General features: G+C 37.9%; 2 protein-coding genes across 3 annotated transcripts; one reads left to right on the top strand and one right to left on the bottom strand.

The window, feature by feature from the left end:
• Positions 1-1,543: 1,543 nt before the first annotated feature.
• On the bottom strand, positions 1,544-16,925 carry LOC103501742 (NAC domain-containing protein 89-like). Of its 2 annotated transcripts, none has more exons than XM_051080518.1 (4): positions 16,284-16,925; positions 15,910-16,163; positions 2,469-2,663; positions 1,544-2,063 (listed from the first exon to the last, which is right to left on the bottom strand). In XM_051080518.1, exons 1-4 carry the CDS (start codon positions 16,366-16,368, stop codon positions 1,617-1,619), a joined length of 981 nt encoding a protein of 326 aa, XP_050936475.1. In that variant the 5' UTR covers positions 16,369-16,925; the 3' UTR covers positions 1,544-1,616. The 2 variants fall into 2 exon arrangements, with proteins under 2 accessions (XP_050936475.1, XP_008463642.2); XM_008465420.3 differs by having other exon boundaries at positions 16,303-16,925.
• A 1,316-nt stretch (positions 16,926-18,241) lies between these two features.
• Positions 18,242-23,193, top strand: LOC103501743 (bifunctional nitrilase/nitrile hydratase NIT4A). Its single transcript, XM_008465426.3, has 5 exons — positions 18,242-18,583; positions 19,180-19,359; positions 20,166-20,459; positions 21,218-21,499; positions 22,866-23,193. The coding sequence occupies exons 1-5, from the start codon at positions 18,442-18,444 to the stop codon at positions 23,018-23,020; spliced, it is 1,053 nt and encodes a 350-aa protein (XP_008463648.2). The 5' UTR covers positions 18,242-18,441; the 3' UTR covers positions 23,021-23,193.
• The last annotated feature ends 874 nt before the right edge of the window (positions 23,194-24,067 follow it).

Genomic DNA, 24,067 nt, shown 5'->3' with positions numbered 1-24,067 from the left:
GTTTCATATTCAGAATATTCCCTTGTATATAATGAACAAACATGTAAACCGAAACTAATTTTATGTACTGTGTAAAATTATGAAATGATATTTAAATATATGAAATGGAAAATTGGATATAATATAATCATTATAAATTGAAACTATATTCCTCTCAAAATAAACATATTTACTAATGTAAGAAAAAATCACCTAGAAATTCACTGTAATAATCATTTCAAAAATACATTTCAGTATGTGATACCAGTATATAACTCTTGATACCAAAGACCCATTTTGATAACAAAAAAAAAAAAAAAAAAACGTTATATAGAATGATAATTGGGTAGAATATAGAAGATGAAAAAAATATGAACTCACCGGAAAGCATAAAAAAGATGAATGGTTAAAAAACACCAAATTTGACTGGAAGAAGAAAGAAAAAATAGAGAGGGAATTTAGTTGAAATATTGTAGATAATATATTTGTTAATTAAATTCAAAGACTTTCCTAGTATGTCATATATACCATAATTAGTTAGAATCTATATCGCCCTAAGTTTAAGAGGAAAACATGAATGAACTCATATCACACCTAAAAGAGAGAGATCATGAGGACATGAAAGTAAGATTAAAAAAAACTTATAAAAGAATTAAAAAGAATCATCTATACCAACAAATTACACCTTACTTTAGGCCATGTAAGAATGATGTTGTCAGGTTGCAGGGGAATATCGGGAATCCGAATTATAAATCTTGGGTTTGAAGCGTTACAGAGTCACTCATAAATGCAAACAAATAAATTAAATAAAAAAATTATTAAATAATTAATAGTATAAATATGTTAGTTTTAATATCCATAATAAATACAAACCAAAATATTTATGAAAAATAAAGATACCAATTTTTGTTTATATCTTTTATTTTAAATTAATGATAAGGTCAAATCCGTTGATAAAATTTGCTAAATCTTATTAATGAAAATAATTTAGAATTTAAGAGATATGATGTAAGATTATCAAATTAGTTTAGGCAAACTTATTTTTACAAATAACGGAAAAACTAGCAAATACTTCTTTCTACTAATACCAACGATACGGATGATTTTAATGAACTAGAAAAAATATGTTAGCCAAATTAGATCCTTTCTTTAAATTTTTCAATCTAATAATGAAATATAGTTTAAATTTAGGCTGTTTGTTAAGTAAAATTTCGTTATTTTATCATTCACTTATTTAGAAACACACATCTTTTGATTAAAAATTCTATGTAACCACTATTAGATAAGCACTTAGAAATAAAACAAACTTTTCAAAAACAATAAAATTAAAACAAAAACAGCAACAAAAACCATGTTAGTAAACATTTTTAAAAATTTAAACCTAAAATTAAAAAATTTTAAAAAAATATCATAAATAAAACTGTTTTATTTTTAAAACTTGATTAGATAAAATTGCAAGTTATTGTAAAAATTAATTCCAAAAACCTTATACTGCCCTAGATTTCTCGTGAATTATATAAAATCGGCCTAAAATTATCAAGAAGTTGATATTTACGAAGCAAGATGACAAAATTGACACATGAAGATTGCTTCACTTGGTTAACAGAACCTCTTACATTAGCGCATGCATAGGAATATCAGCAGAGTCCCTTGGGCATACCAAAAACCTTCCATCGAGACATAAACAAAGCCATCAAAATCAACAAAAAGAATATCACAACTCGAACATAATAGCCACGCAAAATGCTACCACAAGAGTCAGGGTTCATCAACCGGCTTTCACATACTTCTGTGGAACACAACCTTGCTTTCTCGACCTTATTTCTGCAATCACCAATTTTCATACTCTCTAGCTTCTTTCCTCCAGTGGCTTCTCTCTTTTTCAATCTGATTCTTCGATTGGCAGAGCCTTGGTTCTGTAGCCATTCGAAAACATCGTTTTCCTCGTGCTGGGATCTTCTCTCTGTGTCTGATCTCTGGAAAATCAGTGGCAAAGGGTCCGAAGCACCATTGAAAGGTGCAGTGTCCAGGTTTATAATGTCATCTTTTAGTATGTCAGAGTAGAAATCATCAGAGCCAAAATCCTAAACACAATAAAGCGTAACTTTAGTACTCGATATGTTGGGTAGATACAAGAGAAAATACTTAACACAGCAGTTTCATTTACAAAAAAAAATGCCTCAATATATATATAACCTTTTTATTTCTCTGACAAATAATCTCATTTTCCCAATTCTAATTGGGAGATTTAATCAGCTGAAGTTCTAAACAAACCTAACACAGTCCAATCAAATATATATAGCTTAAAAATCCAAACCCACCCCATTTAGAAGATGAAATGAAATTTGAGATCTGTAGTCAACAGTTTCCAGCTCAAGATTAGTAAAAGAAGTACCTACAAATTTTTGTTTCTTTTCGAATAGAGTACCTAGAAAATTTTAGAGCCATTACACAAATGTAAGTGCGAAGAACAGGATGTTGGAATTTACCTTCTGATCATGATCACCCGACTCCACATGCGTAATTTCGGCTGCATCTTTTTGATTGGATTCAGTAGAATCTACCTGCTCACTAGAATGAGCTTGCAATGAGGATAAATTCATTTGGCTAGAAGAAGCTCGGTTTGAGCAACTATGTTGACGAAATTCATTATTCCTCCTTAGGCGGCAAACAACTAGAAAATCCTGCACCATACCAAAGATAGTTCAATCATCATATGAATTCAAAATGCTTACTATACAAAGGAAAAAACCATTCTTGTAAATAAAATCTATAGGATAGGCTACAGAATGAATCCACTCGTAGTTTCTTTGAGGAAATATATCAGTGACTACTATTGAAGGAAAGAACCTTTTTTAAAGACACAAGAAAAACCTCTTTACTCAGCATCAACGTAGCATTGTGGCTAATCAAATTTCTCTACTGCCAACTCTACTGCCAGCGTGCCTCTACAGAAAACCCTAATTCCACTGCCGACTCTACTTCCACAAATCCTATACCCTTCAAACCCAGCCGCTTCTCACCACTACCCGACCAGACACTCTACCCTACCGTAAAGTAATCCTGGTGTTGGTAATCTTCACGCGCAGTCCACATTTGAGGTTGGTTAATCCTCAGTTCAGTCCAAACCCCATGTGCAAGATTTCTCAAAGGATACCACCCAATAACAACCGGACATGCTTTGACAACAAATAGCGGCGTTTGAGGCAACGTTAGGGTCCTGCAAACACTCCCAGTCATAGCATTTCTACAACCTTGCCAATGTATTCCGAGAATCTGGTAATCTCGTTCCCTACTTTGTCCATCCTAATTTTATGGCACAATCTACAAGAATCTTTACAGGGGAGAAACTGAATTGTCAAAACTATTTCTCGTGGTCTCAATCTATTAAAATGATTCTTGAGGATTGTCACAAATTTGGTTTTCTAACAAGAGAGACGCACCATCCTCCACCGAGGGATCCCTAGGAACGCAACTGGAAAGGAGAAGATTCTCTTATTTGGGCAACGTTAATCAACAATATGGAGCCACAGATTGGCAAGCTTTTGTTGTATGCTACGACTACTAAGGATATTAGGGACTTAGCTCAAAATTTGTATTCACGGCGTCAAAATGCCTCTCGGCTCTATACAATGCGAAAACAAGTCCATGAGTGCAAGCAGTGGACAATTGATGCAACATCCTATTTTAACAAACTTTCTCTCATTTGGCAGGATCTTTGCAGAGAAATTGCCTAGAACTATCCTAGTGATAGCATATTGTACCCTAGAATTGAAGAGGTTGACAGAATATATGACTTCCTTGCTAGCCTCAATTTGAAGTTTAATGTAGTCGATGGCGTATACTGGGCCAGAGATCTATACTTTCCCTGATGGAGGTTTGTTCTGAAGTCTGACTTAAGGAGGACTGTACAGGCACTATGAATATTCTGACCACCTCTGCCATTGATTCCGCTGCCTTCAGTGTGAGGTCCTCTACTCATCACAGCAAGAAACACAACGAAAAACTGGTACTTATCTGTAAGCATCGCAAAAACCAGTGACGCACCAAGGCACAGTGTTGGAAGTTACATGACTGTCTCCTAAGAGGTAAGAAACATCTCCCGAACGACAAATAGAATTCGAGGCAAGCTTATATGAGTGAGTGTAAGTCTGCGCCAATTTCTTAACCATTTGGTCACACTAGAAACCAGAACAATCCTAGTCCGACCACACTAGGAGCTATTACCCAGTCAGATATACCTCAGTCCCTCCAATCTTATTGATGATGACGGGAAGAACCCCTAGATTTTGGATTTAGGTCCACATATCATTTGACGAGTTCCTTCGAGAATTTTGTTTCCTATTTCCCGTGTGCCAGTAATGAAAAAATTAGAATCGCAGATAGCTCCTTGGCCCCATTGCTAGGAAAGGGATAATTTTTCCATTTGAAGGGCTACCCTTATATAATGTGCTACATGCGCCTAAAATTTCTTATAATTTGTTATCTATAAGCAAGATTACCCGTGAGCTGAACTGAAAAAGCAACTTTCTTTCCTGATTCAGTTTCTTTTCAGGACTTGCGCTCGAGGAGGATGATCGGCACTGCCCACAGTAAGGGACTCTACATCCTTGACAATGATGCTTCTTCTAGTAGCATTTCTAGGACAAGTTTTTTATTTTCGTACTTTACTACTTCAGGAAAAGACTGTATGTTATGGCATTTCCGATTGGACGACCCAAAATTTCAAAATATGAAACATTTATTTCCCCATCTTTTCTCTTATGTTGATATTTTTCGGGCTAAACAACATTGGGTCTCATTTCCCTCACAACCATACAAACAAACCCAACCTTTCACCCTTATCCATAATGATGTTTTGGGGTCACCCAAAGTTACTAACGCTTCAGGAAAACGGTGATTTGTGACCTTCATTGGTGACCATACCCATCTTACCTGGGCCTTTCTCATCTTCGACAAATCTGAGGTCACTTCCATATTCCAAGACTTCCATCACAACGTAAAAATGTAGTTCAATGCAAAAATTGCAATTCTATGGAGTGACAATGGTCGTGAGTTTTAAGACCATTCCCTTAATGAGTTTCTGTCCTCCAAAGGGATTGTTCACCAGAGCTCTTGTGCTTACACCCACAGCAAAATGGAGTTGCCGAGAGAAAAAACTGTCACCTTATGGAAGTAGCACATTCCCTTATGTTGTCTACTTTCCTTCCCTCCTATTTGTGGGGTGATGTTCTTAATGCAACTCATCTTATCAATTGGATGCCCACTCATGTCCTCCACCTCCAAACCCCATTAGAATATCTCAAGGAGTCTTATGCCCAAGTGGAAGTGCACGCCAAATCCCCTGATTTTATTGAATCGATCTTTTTTCTTATTTTTCATTCCTAATGTTCCCCTTCGAGTGTTCGGGCGCACGACCTACGTTCATAGCCATGGCCCTAACCTGACCAAGTCACCCCTCAGGCTCAGGCGTGTGTTTGTTAGGTATCATCTTCATCAACGAGGTTATAAATGTTTCCATCCTATTTTCTGTAAGTACTTTGTTTTCATGAATGTCACCTTCCTTGAGGATCATCCTTTCTTTCCCGTTAGCCTACTTCAGGGGGAGAGTGTGAGTGAAGAGCCTAACTGTGTGGTTCCCTTAGAGTCTACCAATCCTACTCTTGTTACCTTACCCTTACCCTTACCTGACCTCAATCCTCATAACACAGTCTTACCTACAAACCAAGTTCTCTGGATAGCCTACTATAGGAGGAATCTCATAAGTAAGTTGAGTCCCTGTTGGAACTCCAACACAATTTCCTTTATTGCTTTACTCAATTAGGATTGATAAGATATCAATCCTTGGTTACAATCTAATCTCTGTTTTTCTCTCAACCAGAAAAGCAGAACAAACTCACACTAATTTCTCTAACAAACAAAACATGTCCCTTCCCTCTCACGCTATCTCTATTTAACAGCTTTTCCCGCCCAAATACAGCTGTCATTCCCACTCAAACCTGCGCACTAACTCTATTTACATCACGTGTTTATTTATCTAATGTACTCTACACGTGCCACATACTAACACAGCCTCACGTGCTACATACTAACACAGCCTCTTCTTCCTTCTGCTGTAAACTTGTTTAATAAGAGGTCTATCATTACTTCCCCCTTTTAAATTCACCTTGTCCTCAAGGTGAAGAGTTGGAAATTTTTCTTTCATTTCTTCATAGGATTCCCAAGAAGCTTCATGCTTAGGCAACCCTTTCCAACACACCAAAACTTCCCACTGTTCAGCCCCTGTTTTTCGATATTCAACAACTTCTTCTGGTTCAGACTTCCATGTATAATTCTCATCAACAAACTGAATAGTAGGTTGAATATTTTCATGCTGTCCCACCAGTTTCCTCAACTGAGATACATGGAATACCGGATGAATTCTGGAATTGTCAGGCAGCTGTAAACGATAGGCAACGGGTCCAATTTTCTCAATAATTTCATATGGCCCGAAGAAACGCGGAGCAAGCTTTTCATTCCTCCTACTTCTCACCGTAATCTGTCGATAAGGGCGAATGCGTAATAATACATATTCCCCTACAGAAAATTCCACATCTCTCCTTTTTCGATCCGCATATGACTTCATTTGCTCTTGTGCCAAGCGCAAATGCTCTCGTAAAGAGACCAGAACAATATCTCTTTCCTGCAGCATCTCCTCAACAGTAGAATTCTTAGATGGAGAACTTCCATACGATACAATAGTAGGAGGTTGTCTGCCATAAACAACTTGGAATGGAGTCATACCAATTGAACGTTGATAAGTCGTATTATACCAATATTCTGTCCATGGCAGCCATTTAATCCACTCCTTAGGTTTCTCATTACAAAAACATCTCAAATATGTTTCCACCCCTCGGTTCACAACCTCCGTTTGGCCATCTGATTGAGGATGATAAGCTGTACTTTTATGTAACTTGGTGCCCGACAAACGAAACAATTCAGTCCAAAATTGGCTAAGGAATACCTTGTCTCTATCCGACACAATGGATATAGGAAACCCGTGCAATCTTACTATCTCCTTAACAAACAACTCAGCCACAACCTTAGCAGTAAACGGGTGTTTCAATGGTAAGAAATGCCCATATTTGCTCAATCTGTCCACCACAACCAGAATTACTTCATACCCATTTGATTTTGGAAGCCCTTCCACAAAATCCATAGATATCTCACTCCATATAACCTGAGGTATCTCCAATGGAACCAGTAAACCAGCAGGTGATAAAGCCATTGTCTTATTTCTTTGACAAGTTAGGCACTCTTCACAGTGTTTTTTAATCTCCGCCTTCATCCCTTTCCAGTACAACTCTGCTGCTATTCTTTTGTAAGTTCTCAGAAACCCAGAATGTCCACCAACTGCTGAATTATGAAAAGTTTCTAGAATTACCGGTTTCAAAGAAGATTGCTGAACAATTACCAATCTACTCTTATACATCAACATTCCCTTCTGCAAAGAATAGCCGTCTACTTGCAACTCTTCTCCATGCTCAAGCTGTCTCACTATCTCTTTATATTTAGAATCTTGAGACACCTCTCTTTTAATCACATCCAAGTCAACCGTGACAGGTATAGACAACCCAAACAACTGTACTTCTTCTGGTTTTCGTGAAAGAGCATCAGCTGCTCGGTTTTCCACTCCCGGTTTATAAACAACCTCAAACGAGTAGCCCAACAATTTAGCTATCCACTTCTGATACTGAGGCTGTATAATCCTTTGATCTAATAAGAATTTAAGCGCCTTCTGATCAGTTTTGACTCTAAACTTCCCAATCAGCAAATACGGTCGCCATCTTTGAACTGCTAACACAATAGCCATAAGTTCCCTTTCATACACTGGTCGACCCCTGTCTCTCAATGCTAATGTGTGACTGAAATACGCTACTGGTCTTCTGTCTTGAACCAATACAGCTCCCACTCCATATCCAGAAGCATCAGCCTCGATTTCAAATTGCTTATTGAAGTCCGGTAAAGCTAACACTGGTAAGGATACCATTGCAGACTTCAACCGGTCAAAGGCTTGAGTAGCTTCCTCAGTCCAACTGAATCCTCCTTTCTTTAATAACTGAGTCAGTGGTGCCGCTATAGTACCGTAATTGCGCACAAAACGCCGGTAATATCCTGTCAATCCAAGGAATCCTCTAGTTTCCTTGACATTTGTTGGACGAGGCCATTCACAAATTGCTTTAATTTTCTCCGGGTCCACTGCCACACCTTCTCCCGAAATCACATGTCCCAAATACTCAATTTTTACTTGAGCAAATTGACATTTCTTCTGGTTAGCATACAATTCATGTTGCCGTAGCACTTTCAACACCATTTCCAAGTGTAAAGCATGCTCCTTCTCATTTCTACTATAAACTAATATGTCATCAAAAAAGACTAGCACAAACCTTCTGAGGAATGGCTTGAAAAGTGTATTCATCAAGGCTTGGAAGGTAGCCGGAGCATTGGTCAGCCCAAATGGCATGACTAAAAATTCATAATGGCCCTCATGTGTTCTAAAAGCCGTCTTCTCTATATCATCATCAGCCATTCTAATTTGATGATACCCCGATTTCAAGTCGATCTTAGAAAATAGACTTGCTCCACATAGCTCATCAAACAATTCCTCCACTACTGGTATGGGAAACTTATCGGGAATCGTGGCATTGTTTACTGCTCTATAATCGACACAAAATCGCCAACTCCCATCTTTTTTCTTAACCAACAATACAGGACTGGAATATGGACTTGTACTCGGCCTTATCACTCCTGAATTCAACATTTCTTGAACTAACTTCTCCATTTCCCCCTTCTGCTGAAATCCATATCGATATGGTCGCACATTAATTGGATCAGTCCCATCTTTCAAATGTATATGATGCTCTATCTCTCTCCGTGGAGGTAATTTTTCTGGCCAATCAAAGACATCTTGGTACTGTTTGATCACTGAACTAATCAGTTCCTTGCTTACTGCTTCTGTGTTTAACAAACAATGCTCTTCATCTCCTACTGTTCTCACTTGCAAGGATCTACACTCGATCAAGAATCCACTATCCTTTTCTTCCCAGTGTTTCATCATATTTTTAAGACTGATCCTTGCCTTAGTCAAGCTAGGATCCCCTTTGATCTTCACTTCTTTTCCTTCAGCCACAAAAGATAGTGATAGGTTCTTCCAATCTACTATAGTTACCCCCAATGAATACAACCATTGCATTCCCAAAATGACATCTACTCCTCCAAGTTCTAAAGGAAGAAAATCCTCCACGATCCTCCAACCATTCAACTGAACTTCTAGTTTTTCACAAATTCCTTTACCCTGGACAGCTGCTCCAGATCCTAAGATTACGCCATAGTGTGAAGTTTCTTTGACTGGTAAAATCAACTTCTTCACTAGTTTTTCAGATACAAAATTATGTGTTGCCCCGCAGTCGATCAATACAATCACTTCTTCTCCAAGCAATTTACCTCTCACCTTCATAGTTCCAGGATCATTTAGACCAACCACTGAGTTGATTGATAATTCAACCACTGTGGTTAACTCTCCATTGACTTCTAGGCGGCCCAAATCTTTTTCCTCTTTCTCTTCCTCAACTATTTCATATTCATCTTTCCCTTCGGTTATTACAAACATCCTCAACTCACGTTGCTCCTTCAATCTACACTTATGGTCTGCAGAATACTTCTCATTGCAACGAAAACATAAGCCCTTCTCCTTCCGAGCCTGGAATTCTGCATCAGGTAACCGTTTATATGTTCCCTCCCTTCGATTTTCATTGGAGGCCTGACTTCTCAAGGTAATAGTTCGTGTGGAAAAAGAAGAATTTCCTTTAATGTCTCCTGCTACTCCTCCCGGATTTATTCTTCCATTGCTAGCAGTCTGACTAGTCAACTTTCCCCCTGAGTACCCACTCATTTTCGCCTCCATTCTTACTAATTCCCTGTTTTCAACCATCTGTGCTGCTTCCATCATCTCTGCCAAACCTTTCGGTCGACAGAAGACTACTTCCGATCTAACCCACGGCAACAAGCCATTCATAAACGTATCTTCGATCACCCATTCCGGCAAATCATTAACTGGAGCTACCATTTTATCAAACAAATTGATATACTCCTCTACAGATCCCTCTTGTTTAATTCTCAGAAATTGCCCGCCAATAGTACCATCTTTACTGGACCGAAAACGTATTAACAACCTCTCTTTCATATTCGACCAACTAACAAATTTATTTCTCTCCTCTTGAGATCTATACCAATTCAGTGCTGGACCATCGAAACTAATGGTTGACACTAACATTTTCTCAGACTCTGTTAATCTATGAATTTGAAAGTACCTCTCTGCTCGGAACAGCCAAGAATCGGGATCCTCTCCAGTGAAAACGGGCATCTCGATCTTTTTGAATTTGTTTCGGTCAGAGTATCCTTCGTCGCTGTCGGTCCTCCGTTCTCCTCCTTCGTTTCTGTGATTCCGATCCGTTTCATACATTCTACTGGAGGACGCGTCGCTATCTTTCCCTTTCGCTTTTTCAAAATCCTTCACGGCGGGTTCTGTCGCTTGCCCACTCATCGTTGATCTCTCCTTCGAACTCGTCTCAATGATCGTGAACAAGAGCTGCTGCTGTTTTTCCGATTGAAGACGCATCAGGTCGATGCTCTTCGCGATTTCGGCTAATCCTCCCTCAATCGCCGGCATTTTACTCAACTCCTTCTTCATTCCGGCAATCTCCTGGTCGATGTTTTCCAGCCGTTCTTCAATGCGGGTCTGCACCATCCTTGCCGGAACACGGCTCTGATACCAAAATGTTGGAACTCCAACACAATTTCCTTTATTGCTTTACTCAATTAGGATTGATAAGATATCAATCCTTGGTTACAATCTAATCTCTGTTTTTCTCTCAACCAGAAAAGCAGAACAAACTCACACTAATTTCTCTAACAAACAAAACATGTCCCTTCCCTCTCACGCTATCTCTATTTAACAGCTTTTCCCGCCCAAATACAGCTGTCATTCCCACTCAAACCTGCGCACTAACTCTATTTACATCACGTGTTTATTTATCTAATGTACTCTACACGTGCCACATACTAACACAGCCTCACGTGCTACATACTAACACAGCCTCTTCTTCCTTCTGCTGTAAACTTGTTTAATAAGAGGTCTATCAGTCCCTTACTGCGCAGCCAACTCTAGTCCAAGATTTTGAACCATTAGAAGATCAAGGTGTGACTAATTATATTGATTCATATGTTGATAGTAAAATGGGTGAGAATGACAGGTCCGACATAGCTGTTCCTGAAGAAATGGGTGAAAAGGGCAGTGCTTATGAGATTGAGGTCATGGCGAAAACGACAGGTGATGAAGCTAAACAGGATCATTCAGGTAACCTTGATGAGCATGATCCATCTCTTGACATACCTATACGCTAAGGAAAGGTACTAGGTCCCACACGAAGCACTCCACCTATAACTGTCTCTTACAAGAATTTCTTGCTCCAGTTCAGCGCTTTTATAGTCAGTCTTGACTCCGCCATGATACTTAAGAACATCCACACTGCATTAGAGTTCTCCCAAAGTGCAGTCATGGAAGAGATGAGAGCCTTGAAAAGAACAAGACTTGGGAACTCTTTAAGGGGCATAAAATTGTGGGGTGTAAATGGGGGTGGGTTTACTCTCAAGTACAAAGTAGATGGAACTCTATAGAGACACAAAACCAGGTTAGTTGCAAAAGGGTTCACTCAGACTTACGTGGTTGAATACTCTGAGGCTCTTTCTCCTACTGTGAAGTTAAACACTATTAGGCTCCTGTTGTCTGTTGTTGTAGATAAAAATTGGCCTCTATATCAACTAAATGTTAAGAATGCATTCTTGAATGGAGACATAAAAGAGGAAATGTACATGAGCCCTCCTTCAGGCTTTGAAGCCTAGTTTGACAATCGGGTTTGCAAGCTTTGGAAACTTTTATATGGGTTGAAACAGTCACCGAGGGCTTGGTTTGATAGGTTTACCATATTTCTCAAGTCCCAAGGATATAGTGAGGGGCACTCTGATCACACTTTGTTCACGAAAGTCTCCAAGGCTGGGAAAATTGTTGTGTTGAGTGTCTACGTTGATGACATTGTGTTATCTGGGGATGACATTATTGAGATCATCCAACTAAAAAAGAAGATGGGAGATGATTTGAGACTAGAGACTTGGGGACTCTAAAATACTTCCTTTGGATGGAGGTAGCCATATCTAAAGAAGGTATCTCTATATCGCAAAGAAAGTATACCCTTGATTTGTTAACTGAAACATGTATGATGGGATGCCAGCCTGCTAATACGCCTATCGAGTTCAATATTAAACTGGGAAATTCAGTTGATAAAGTTCCAATTGATAAAGAAAAATATCAGCACCTGGTAGAAAAGTTGATCCCCTTATCTCACACTAGACCTGATATCTCCTATGTTGTGAGTACCGTTAGTCAGCTCATACGGATTCATTGCAAGGAACACATGGAGGCAATTAAAAAAATTATGAAGTATTTGAAGACTACTCCTGATAAGAGTTGATGTTCAAGAAGACTGAAAGAAGGTGTATTGAGACCTATAATGATTCTCACTGGGCAAGGTTTGCTGTTGATAGAAAATCCACTTGTGCGTACTGTACTCTTATGTGGGGCAATCTCGTTACTTGGAGCAAGAAGCAAGGAGTTGTGGCCAGAAGCAATTTTGAAGTTGAGTACAGGGCTATGAGTTTGGGGAAAAGTGAGAAAATTTGGCTCTTTAAGATTTTATCTGATCTTCATCAAAACTATGAGGTGCCTATGAAATTATAATAAGGCTGCTATCAGCATCACTAACAACCCAGTTCAACATGATAGAACCAAACATGTGGAGATTGATAGACATTTTATTAAAGAAAGACTGGACAATAGTAGCATCTGCATTCCTTACATTCCCTCAAGTCAACAGATTGTTGAATTCTCACTAAGGAGCTTCTTAGATAGAGTTTTGATTCTTGTATTAGCAAGTTGGGTCTTATTGACATTTACGTCCCAACTTGAGGGGGAATGTTAGAATTAGTGAGCTTGTTGTGTATTGAAAGCCTAAGAGTAATTTTGTAATTTATGTTACCCTAGTTATTCTTTCCTTTTTTAAATTAGGCTTTTGTTGCCTGTTAAGTTTCCACATAAATCATGTGTTCATTCTTTATCGTTACTTTCAATAATCTCTTTTTGGGATGCCCCTTTGGAAAAGATTAGAAAAAGGTTAGCTTCGTGGAAGAAAAGGTTTTTTTCCAAACTTGGGAGGGAGCGCTTATCAAATCTAAGTGGGATTCCCATCTATTACTTCTCTCTCTTTTGTGCACCGGTTTCGATTTGCAAGAGACTTCCTATTAGGGAGGGATGGCAGAAGGGAAGGGGTCTCATTTGGTTAGTTGGGTAAACGTGGGGAAGTCGGTGAATCATGAGGGTTAGAGATTAGAAATTTAAGGTTACGTAACAAATCTCTTAAGTCATCATCACTTTGAGTGGGAGGTGAAAGGGGTTAAAGGTACGCACTATAATTTTTGAAAAGATATTTCTCTGCTTCCCTCTTACTCCCAATTCTTGTTTTCTGCTGTGGGGTAAGGCAAGAAAACTTTTTCTAGGAGGAGCATTGGGCATGCCCTCTCTTTTGCGTTTCCTAGGTTATACCATTTGTCCTCTTTGAAAAATTGTTTCGAGTCGGATGTCTTGCTTTGGTCTAAGAATTTTGTCTCCTTTTCCTTTTGTTTCCATCCAGTTTTGACCAATAGGGAGTCGATGGAGGTGGTTTCTCTTCTTTTCTTGATTGAGAGTTTTAACTTTAGAGTGGGATGTTCGTTGGAGTCCTAACCCTATAGATGGTTTCTCTTTTAAATTTTTCTTAAAGATTTTAATTGGCCCTTCCTCGGTGTCAAGTAGGTCTTCGATGTTTTATAGAGGATTAAGATACCAAAAAAAGTTAGGTTCTTTGTTTGGCAAGTTTTGCTTGGCCAAGTGAACACAGTGGATAAGGTTTTGAAAGAGATGCCTTCCTTAACGGGCCCTTTCTGTTACATTCTTTGCTGTAAGGCAGAAAATAATCCGGATCACTTTATTTGGGATTGGTCGCTTGTGAGATCTGTCTTGAACCTTTTCTTGCAGGAGTTTGGTGTCTCATTGGCGTGTTAGAGGGATGTTCGCTAGATAATTGTGAAGTTCCTTCTCTACCGCCGTCCTTCAAAGAGAAAGGGTGTTTTCTTTCATTAGGGTGCTTTCTTTCATTTGGTGCAGTTTGTTCTGTGATTTGGGACCTATGGGGTGAGAAAAACAATAGAGTGTTTAGGGGTTTTGAGAGCGACCCTTGTGAGGTCTGGTCTCTGGTATTGTTTCATGTTTCTCTTTGAGCATCAATTTCAAAGACTTTGTAATGACTCTATAGGCACAATTTTATCTAGTTGGAAACATTTTCTCTAGCGGGATTCTTTTTGGGGTGGTTGTTCTTTGTATGCACTTGTATTCTTTCATTTTTTTCTCAATGAAAGCAGTTGTTCCTATAAAAAGAAAAATGGTGACTTCCATGTCTTAGCACTTTTGGATTTTAGTCTTCCTCTCATCATTGAAACTAATTCCTCGATTATTAAGGTGGAGATCGTTCTGACACAGAATCAACATCTAATATCATACTTTAGTCAAAGGTTGTTGCCAGATGCTCCAACTAAATCAGCAATACAGCAAATGAAAAGAAGTTGATGCACATTGAATTAGTCGTGCAACACTGAAGGCATTACCTGTTAGAACAGAATTCCTAATTAGAACGAATCAATGTTCCTTAAAGCACTTGGTGGATCAACGTGATATACCATCAAATTTTCAAAATGGCTCATCAAATTGTTGGGTTATGATTTTGATATACAATATAACTCAAGTCTCACCAACAAAGCAACTGATGCTTTGCTGCACATCCTTACGTCTGCTAAATTATCCACTTTGGCAATAACATCCATTATTGATATGAGTGTAATTGGACAGGAAGTGAATCTTGATCATAAATTGTAACATATTGTTTAAGAACTTTTGGAGATCCCATCAACGTAATAAAGTTTACTTTGAACCAAGGATGTAAAATCATATATTCAAAAGTGCCAAATTTTTCAAAGGAACAACTCGGAAGCTTTGTCCCTCGCCAAAATTCTGCAGCCTTCACACACCTGAACCGAATGTATATGGATATTATCATGGATTTTGTTAAAGGTCTACCCAACTTTTCTAGTATGGAATATGGATTTTGAGAAAGGTATGCCCAAATCATATGTTGAGAACTGCCAAATTGGCCAATAGAACAAAATTTGATTCATCAGTGACTGAAACAAAGTGGTGCATTTGTCAAAACTAAATGGCATCACTACAAACTCATAATGACCGTGGTGTGTGCAGAATGTGTCTTTGGAATGTAAGCTTCGTGGACTCAAATTTAGTGATACCCATACAATAGGCCCAATTTCGAGAAAAACTTTGCCCTGGGCAAACTCATCCAAAAGCTCTTTTATGACTAGAATAGGAAATTTTTCGGATATTGTCGACGCGTAGAAGGCAAGATAGTCGACACAAAATTTGCAGCACTGTTCTTTTTATTTACCAACAGGGCAGCAACACAAGTCTAGCATAAGGCTCATTTCTACAAATTTTATCCAGCACGAAAACATGCAACAGAGTGGTTTGCCCTAACCTCTACAAATTTCTCCATAAAATTTAACAGCATGGTGCCACATCACCATAGCTCACCACAGTTAAAAAAGTTAAAAGTTTGTCTTGGAGCCACAAATTTAAATGAAAACAATTTTGCTCCAAGAACCATCATCATTTTTCCAAGTTGAAATCCAATAACACAAAACAAAAGCAAATTTTAGTTTAAAACACGAAGAACTTACCTGAGCTTTATCTTTGGTGTTATATTCATGCATAATCCACTCTGTCCTTTCCCCTTTAGGTGCACGGCCAGTATGGAAAACCAGAGTCCTCTTAGTACCAATAGTATTAGAACCTGTCTTTACATTACGTTCTTTCCCTGTGGCTTTCCAGTAGCCTAAATCAGTAGCTCTCCTCGTTTGATTACCATTTGGGTACTTCTTTCCACGAGGGGAGAAGAAGAACCATTCATTATCTGATTGAATGATAGACCTGGCTACTTACAATAAGGAAAAAAAAAAAAAAAAAAAAAAAAAAAAACACCCCTGATCATACACCAGGAAGAAAAAACACCCAAACGAATTGAAAAGAATGAAGCAGCAAAGATAATTCAGACCATTAAAAGCAGAACTGACCAGGTAAGTCCCAGGGTTCGTACTTGTAAATTTCAACCTCCGCAATGACTTCAACGCTCTTCTCATACCCTTCCAATTTCTTCTTGAGGTAAAACGAAATCAACTCCTCATCAGTCGGCGAAAAGCGAAAACCAGGAAACATAGACGAAACCGCCATTGAAAGCTGCACTTCCCTAGAAACCCGATTCTCAGCACCAGCCGCCATTGCCAGAAAAAAAAAGGTTTCGGGTTCGTACCCGAAAAGGAGAAACAGAGGAAAAGGAAAAGGGATAGGTCAGAGAAGCATCGTCTTGTTCGTGGGTTTGAAGTCGGGGAGGGGGGGGGGGGGGGGGGAATTGGTTGAGGCATTTTTAAGGATTGAAGAATGTGGATGACGCGTGGGGGGTTGAATTAGGCGGCGGAAAAACGTGTATGTTGTCAGGTATATCTGGACAGTTTGATCGGAAATTGATGGCTCTGTTGGCGCCATTGCAATGGCGACAAGCTTCTGTGTTGAAGGAAAATAACGGTGGAGTTTTGGATTCATCCACGTTGTAAGCAACTTGTAAAGTTGTTTGACGAGGACTCACTCTTCTTCAATCTTAAATCTTACCTTATTGGTCATCCCCCATCCTTTTCTGCCACCGTTGGGTTTCCGAATTTAAAAAAAAAAAATTCATTAGTATACTTTTCATTTTACAAGTACACTTTTGAAGAAAAACTCTAAATTTTTTCGATTTTAAAAAATTGTTTCAACTTAATTGTTTCGACACTGAGATTGTGTGATTTTGTTTTTAAATTTGAATATAAATGGTATTCCAAATGACTAAATTACCTTTAGGAAGCCCGAACATTTAAAACCCTCAATCCTGCGCTCATTTCGGTTGAGACTAAACAAGTTTGCTCCAAAAATTGAAGACATTTCTCTAACTTTTGCTCCTGATTTTTACATTTCTCTATAATCGATGCCTTCCTTTTGAGTAAAACTCTTTGCCACAAGTCGAGCTTTATATCTTTCAATTTTGGCTTGTGAATCCTTTTTGGTTTTAAATATCCATTTACAACCTATGGGTTTCAATCCTAATGACAATTTGACAAGTTCTTAAATTTCATGGTCTTTCATCGATTTTATTCCCTCTTCCATATCATTTATCCACTTTTGAGAGTTAGAACTTTGTAGAGCTTGTTGAAGTTGATTGAATCATCTTCCATTACGCCAATAATGTCGGCACACAAGTTATTTGCTTATCTTCTCTTCTTTCCAAATTTGCAAGTGGATGAGTATTTCATAATAATGATGTTTTCAAAATTTTTCATCAACGATACTATCAACCTTTTAAAAATGTTATTATACACTCAATTCTTGTTCATAAAATTGCTACCTATTATAATTACCCTTAGAATTATATGTTGAAAATGTTTTGTACTTAGGCCGATAAGCAAAGGTTAGAACTTTTGTCCCATGCTGGAGAATATAACGCCTAGAGGTGTAAATTCCTAGACATGCTAACTAAAGTGTGTTGATGGTAACAATATAACCCTATCATCACACATCATCCATGGTTGCACTATGTAATTGTATTTAATATGAAAGAGTTGGGTTCATTGCACTATATTACTGTATTTAATTTGAAAGAGTTAAAGTTGGGTGGGAAGAAAATCAACTCCTACTGCATCATTACTTGTATCAATACCTAACTAGCTTTTCGTATCAATTCTTAACTAGCTTTCCTATAATTTTATTACCCATTCGTATCAATTCCTAACTAGCTTTCCTATAATTATTATCCACTGAAGTCTTTGTTTTTATCCCGACCATATGCCCATAGGTCGGTAAATTTTCTCTCCCCATCCACTTGCATTCACAGATTTCCCTATTCCGTTTGGACGATACGATCATTATCATCTGTATTAATCAAGCAACTTGACCATCCTGAATAATAAAGTGAATATATCCTTATGGCTTCTTCTAGCAACTTCCACAAATTTAATCGATCTTCAACAAACGGAAAAAAAAAAAAAAAAAAAAAAAATAGAAAAAAAAAAATGTAAAACTCGAGTCCATACATAGCTTAGCCATTGATAGCACTCTTTCTCGCCGGCTGAAGCTCAAGCTGAGATAGAGAGAAAAAAAAAAAAAGGGAGATTCAAGCAGCAACCATGGCGCTTGTACCAACCACGGCCCCTACCGATCCCCAATTGATAGCGGAGGTTGACATGGGCACCGATTCATCTGTAATGACTGTTCGAGCCACCGTCGTTCAGGCCTCCACCATCTTCTATGACACTCCCGCCACTCTAGGTTCCTTTTCCTTGCTTCCACTTTCAATTTACTCCTGATGTACTTCTCTTTCTCCTGGTGTTGCTTCGTTCACTAGCTCTTGGATCGCAATGGTCTGTCCAGAGTTTGGAATGAGTTCCAGATTGTTTTTGCTTGTTTTCTTCGAAGCAAGCTTATTACTTGTTTTGGCTCTTTTTTTGCTTGGCTTTCTTTAATCTTACAAGTTGCTTTCCTTTCATCAGCTGATTTTGGTTGAATAATTTAATTAGTTTAAACTATTACATCTTGGATTATTTTTCCTGGTTTTAATTGTTTCTCTTGTCTGCGATCAATATGAATTTTCTGCTGTCGCCTAACATTGTGCTCCTGATTGTTCTTTTCTCCTTTAATTTTACTCGATTGGTGAAATTGAAGAGAAAATGTAGACGTGAAATACCATGGCTTAAAATGATTTAATTCGTAAGTTCCAAAGGCATTAACAGAGTTGGGGATTATCACGCTTAGATGGAAAATCTTTTAGAATATTTAAGGCAGCTACTAGCCTATGACCATGTGGGCCTTTTTTTTCCTTCATCTGTAATGGTACAATGAAATCTAACTCTGTTTTACATGAATAGACAAGGCTGAGAGGTTGTTGGCTGAAGCTGCTGGATTTGGTTCCCTGCTAGTTGTATTTCCAGAAGCCTTTGTTGGTGGTTATCCTCGTGGATCAAACTTTGGTGTTTCCATTGGGAATAGAACTCCTAAGGGGAAAGAGGAATTTCGTAAATATCATGCCGCAGCGATTGATGTACCTGGTTAGTCTTTGTTTCCAGGTGTACTTTGTTTGACTCAATTTGAGTTGCTACTGTAAAGAATAAAATCTTAGCGTCTTACCATGGATAATTTCAGGTTAAGTAATTTTTGCTAGGCTCATTGTATCATTCTCATTCTAGAGGGCTGACTTAATTTCTCCATGAGTTTAAACTTGATTTCTGGTGATATATTAATATTAAATTCTTTCATCGTAACGTACACCTTCTGTTCTTTATCATTTTTCATTCTTCAAATGGATGTTACCTCATATTAGGACAGTACAATAAGGAGCTACGAATGTCGGTCTATTCCAAGTGAAATACGAGTGTGTTGTTCATAAAATGTGAAATGGGACTATGGTCTGTTTTAATGGTTCTTGTAATTTGCAGTCAATGAATGACAAACAAGATTGCTTCAACTACTGGCATTTCTGGGTTCTATTAATTTCAAAATCTTCCTAATCTTGCTTGCATCTAGAACCTAGACATAATATTGTAAAGTTCTGAAGGCTGTAGCCAGTTCCTGTCATGGTTGCGGTTTAGCTTTGTTTTGAAACTCTATTTGCTAGGCTTCAGTTCATGTACGAGGTTGCTTTACTTCCATTCATTCTAATACAATCTGGTTGGCCTTGTATTTACTTCTATTCGTCTACGTAATATCTTGTTTTCACATAACTAATTATCTAAAACCATTTTTATTCATCTATAAGATCATATGCCACAATCACAAAATAAACTGCTTGAAGTGCACCGGCTGTGGTTCTTTAAATGATTAATGTTTTGATGACTATAGACGGTAATACATGCAGGTCCTGAAGTTGATCGATTGGCAGCAATGGCTGGAAAGTATAGGGTTCATTTGGTAATGGGGGTGATAGAGAGAGATGGCTATACACTGTACTGTACTGTCCTATTTTTCGATCCTCAAGGTCGTTACTTGGGTAAGCACAGGAAAGTGATGCCAACTGCATTGGAGCGAATAATCTGGGGCTTTGGTGATGGATCGACAATTCCTGTGTTTGAAACTTCAATTGGAAAGATAGGTGCTGCTATTTGTTGGGAAAACAGAATGCCACTCCTAAGAACAGCTATGTATGCAAAAGGTTAGTTATTCATTGCTGGCAACAATGACATTCCTGAAGCAATTGCATATTTAAAGTCCAGTTTTATTCTTTTTGTTTGACTGTTAGGTGTTTATTAACTTAAAATAGATAGCACGATAAAATTGTGATAGGAATGGTATTAGAGGGATATTAAGGGTATATTAGTAGTTAGTTAACAAGTTTGTCAGGGAAGTTTGGTTCTAAATGTAATGAGTAGGGAAGAAAGGGGTAGACAATATTTTGGGAGTAAATTAGGGCTTTGAGTGATCTCAAGATTGAGAGGGTCTAAGTACCTCAAATTACATGGTCTATTTTGTATTTCTGTTCTCTTTTATTTGTTCTACCAAAATACTGACGAGAAACTATTAGAGACTAAGAGGCTCTAGTTGTTAAGAGATGGTAAAGTGATGGTCAAACTCCAGAGTTGGGGATTATTGTGTCGCTGCTCACTATTTTACAGACACTGGTCGAACATTTTCAGCTTCTTTTCTCAGAATATACTTGTTTGGTTAATCATATTATGCACAACCTTTTTGTTTTATGTTTCTCTTTCAAGTACATCAAGTTAAAGTGTACTTTACACCTAAACCAGATGGAAATGATCATATAGAAGAAGGTTTTCATATGCTTAAAGTTCTACTGCTATGTCAAGGATAGAAGTTGCTATTTCTTCAAAGTTTCCTAACTTCCGTCTACACATTCCTTTTCTTTTACTTCATAGAAGTTGCTCACTAGAAATTGACTTATCATGTTTGTAGGCATTGAAATATATTGTGCACCTACTGCTGATTCTCGGGATACATGGCAAGCATCAATGACCCACATTGCTTTGGAGGGTGGATGTTTTGTTTTGTCAGCCAACCAGTTCTGCCGAAGAAAAGACTACCCACCTCCACCAGAATATGTATTTTCTGGCACGGAAGAGGAACTGACCCCAGATTCTGTTGTTTGTGCTGGAGGTAGTGCCATCATATCACCTTCAGGCACAATCCTAGCTGGACCCAATTACGATGGAGAGGCACTTATTTCAGCAGATCTGGGTATGTCATCTCATCCTTCTGCTTATGGTGATCAGAGCTTTAGTTCTGTACTCCAACATTATCATGTTAAGTGGTTGATATAAGAAGGTTTTATCTTGAGGAACCTACCGTTTGATTTTAGTCTCTTTCTTCTTCAAGCGAGTCCTAGGATTCTCTCTCCTGGATGATCTGATGCTCCTGACAGCCAACGAGTCTGAAAACCTTTATTCCAAGCTCTTATTCTATGCTTGGCCATTTAGTGTCAACATAAATGAACGGCCACTAGGATTCAGTTTCCAATAAAATGGTTAAGGATCAATCAACCATTAAAGAGAGGCAGGGCCTCTCTTGCTGTCTAAGAAGTTCCTTGGAGAATGTGGGGATAGTCCGAAGTGGTTGTTTTGAACCTTACATGCCTTGAGTTGTGAAACTTTTTCATTTAGATCTGTGTGAGCAAAGGTCTAACTAGGAATTCCTACGCTAAGCCTCTTACCTAGGTAGAAGGGTTTTTGTGAAGGTTCTACTTGATAATATAAATAGAAAGCACAAAATTACATGGACAAGGGAATAACAACCATCTAACCACGAAAGGCCGAATAAAGGCCCAATCAAATCCCTTCAGGGAAAATTTAGATTAACAGTGGTCCTCACAGTTCGAATATTGAAGAATGTTAGATACCAAAGAGAGCTCCTAATATTTGACTGGTCAGGAAGACAAGAAGCAATAAAGCAAGAAAGAGTTATTGGCTTATCGCCATCGGATATTTAACCTCCTAAGACAGTCCCTTTTAGAAAAACACACAAAAAAGAACCCCCCAAGATCGGTCACTAATGCCAGCTACTTAATCATAAGAGATTGGTCTTGAAGCCAAACATATTCTTCAATGAATAAAGGATTGAAGATGCATATTCAAATCTCCCAAGCATATGCCTGCAAATAAAGGTTGGAGAGATGCATATTCAAATCTCCCATAATGTGCTATTTCAGAATGGAGTTTATTAAGCATATCTAAAATACTTCTGCAGCCATAACTCATAAAAATGAGAGAACATTTCGACTAGTTAAAAATGCCTTAAGCAAATAAAGAACACTTGAATATTAATTTGTTTCCCTTAACAAGTGGAGCAAAAGGCGTTTATAAGTTTTCACATGCTCTGCTTTTGAACGGTGAAATTCTTGGTTTGAAATTGTGGCAAGCCATTGATTTTTGGCACGGTGCAATATGAATAATTATTGATCCATCCATCCAAACTCTTAACAAATTAAACTTTTTGGGGCATATGTGTTATTGGCTATGTACCCCTCCCTTCATTGATTGTTATGGAAAGCTTTTTCTACCACTAGCATTTTTAGATGAAAAATAATTTGGATGAATATCTGAAACAGATCTTGGAGAAATAGCACGGGCAAAATTTGATTTCGATGTGGTTGGTCACTATGCAAGGCCTGAAGTTCTTAGCTTGGTTGTGAGGGATCATCCTGCAATCCCGGTTACTTTCACATCTACATCTACAAAAGCCGAAGATTCTTGTAAAAAGTAGTATGTATTATTCTTCCACACTTCTATTTAGTTCCATTAATTGTTCTAGCCTACGTTCGTTCATGTTTCACTGTTTCCTCCGCGTTCAATGTTGTATTATATTCATACTAAGTAATTCAAAACTGTGAATATTTCTGTTAATTTTTATCAGAATTATATAGCAGCAATTTATCACGGTGGGTTCCTTTTCATATCATTTTCTAGAGGTGTACATAAGACGGGTTGGGCTCAGTTGGAGGAAAAATATGGACCAACCTGAAGTGACCGGGTTGGCAAAAATTGGACCTTATCGATTTAATGTGCAATGGTCAATCCAACCTAACTAAAAAATTCGAGTTGGGCCGGATTGGGTTGGCGGGTTGGCAAAGATACACGATCGTGTAGGTAGTTCTTTTTTACAATGAGAAAAAATTATTCAAATCTAAATGATCGTGTTGACCACGCTAAATGATCGTGTTGACTCGGTAAGTGATCGTTTAGATAATATTTAGACGATCGTGTAGGTTTTTTTAAACGATGAGAAAATGACTTCTAATCTAAAGGATCGTGTTGACCGTACTATATGATCGTGTTGACTAGGTAAACGTTTGTTTAGATCATATCCACATGATCGTATAGTTCTTTCTAAATAATGAGAAAAAAGCTTTCAAATCTAAACAATCGTGTTGACCATGCTAAATGATCATGCTTGACTATGAAAACGATCATTTAGATTATCCATACGATTGTGTAGTTCTTTTTAAACGATCGTTTAGATTAAATGATTATATTATGACACACGTCTAGGTTTTTTTTTCACACATGTATATACATAAATGTATATACATGTAGATTTGTATATACATGTATATAGATATGTATCTACATACCTATGTGTATAATACATACTATATATATGTTAATATTATATGATCAGATCGGGACCAAAATTTGCCCAACTTAGTAACTTGACCCATTTCTTTTTTTCAATTTTTTAATTCAATCCAACCGAAAACAAAATTTAACCCAACCCAACCCTTACGGTTTGGGTTGGATAATCCGGATTGGT

This window comes from Cucumis melo, chromosome 12 (assembly GCF_025177605.1).
Source record: "Cucumis melo cultivar AY chromosome 12, USDA_Cmelo_AY_1.0, whole genome shotgun sequence".
In the NCBI taxonomy this organism is placed as follows: domain Eukaryota; kingdom Viridiplantae; phylum Streptophyta; class Magnoliopsida; order Cucurbitales; family Cucurbitaceae; genus Cucumis; species Cucumis melo.
This window is presented reverse-complemented; position numbering and strand designations above follow the sequence as displayed.

What these genes read in the sequence shown, in the direction of transcription:
- LOC103501742 (XM_008465420.3), bottom strand. Translation starts at nt 16,507, where the DNA reads ATGGCGGCTGGTGCTGAGAATCGGGTTTCTAGGGAAGTGCAGCTTTCA. An exon ending in CGAACCCTGGGACTTACCTG is followed by an intron (nt 16,164 to 16,302) that starts GTCAGTTCTGCT and finishes TATTGTAAGTAG; the next exon opens with CCAGGTCTATCATTCAATCA. An exon ending in ACACCAAAGATAAAGCTCAG is followed by an intron (nt 2,664 to 15,909) that starts GTAAGTTCTTCG and finishes GGTATGGTGCAG; the next exon opens with GATTTTCTAGTTGTTTGCCG.
- LOC103501743 (XM_008465426.3), top strand. Translation starts at nt 18,442, where the DNA reads ATGGCGCTTGTACCAACCACGGCCCCTACCGATCCCCAATTGATAGCG. An exon ending in CGCAGCGATTGATGTACCTG is followed by an intron (nt 19,360 to 20,165) that starts GTTAGTCTTTGT and finishes TAATACATGCAG; the next exon opens with GTCCTGAAGTTGATCGATTG. An exon ending in ACTTATTTCAGCAGATCTGG is followed by an intron (nt 21,500 to 22,865) that starts GTATGTCATCTC and finishes TATCTGAAACAG; the next exon opens with ATCTTGGAGAAATAGCACGG.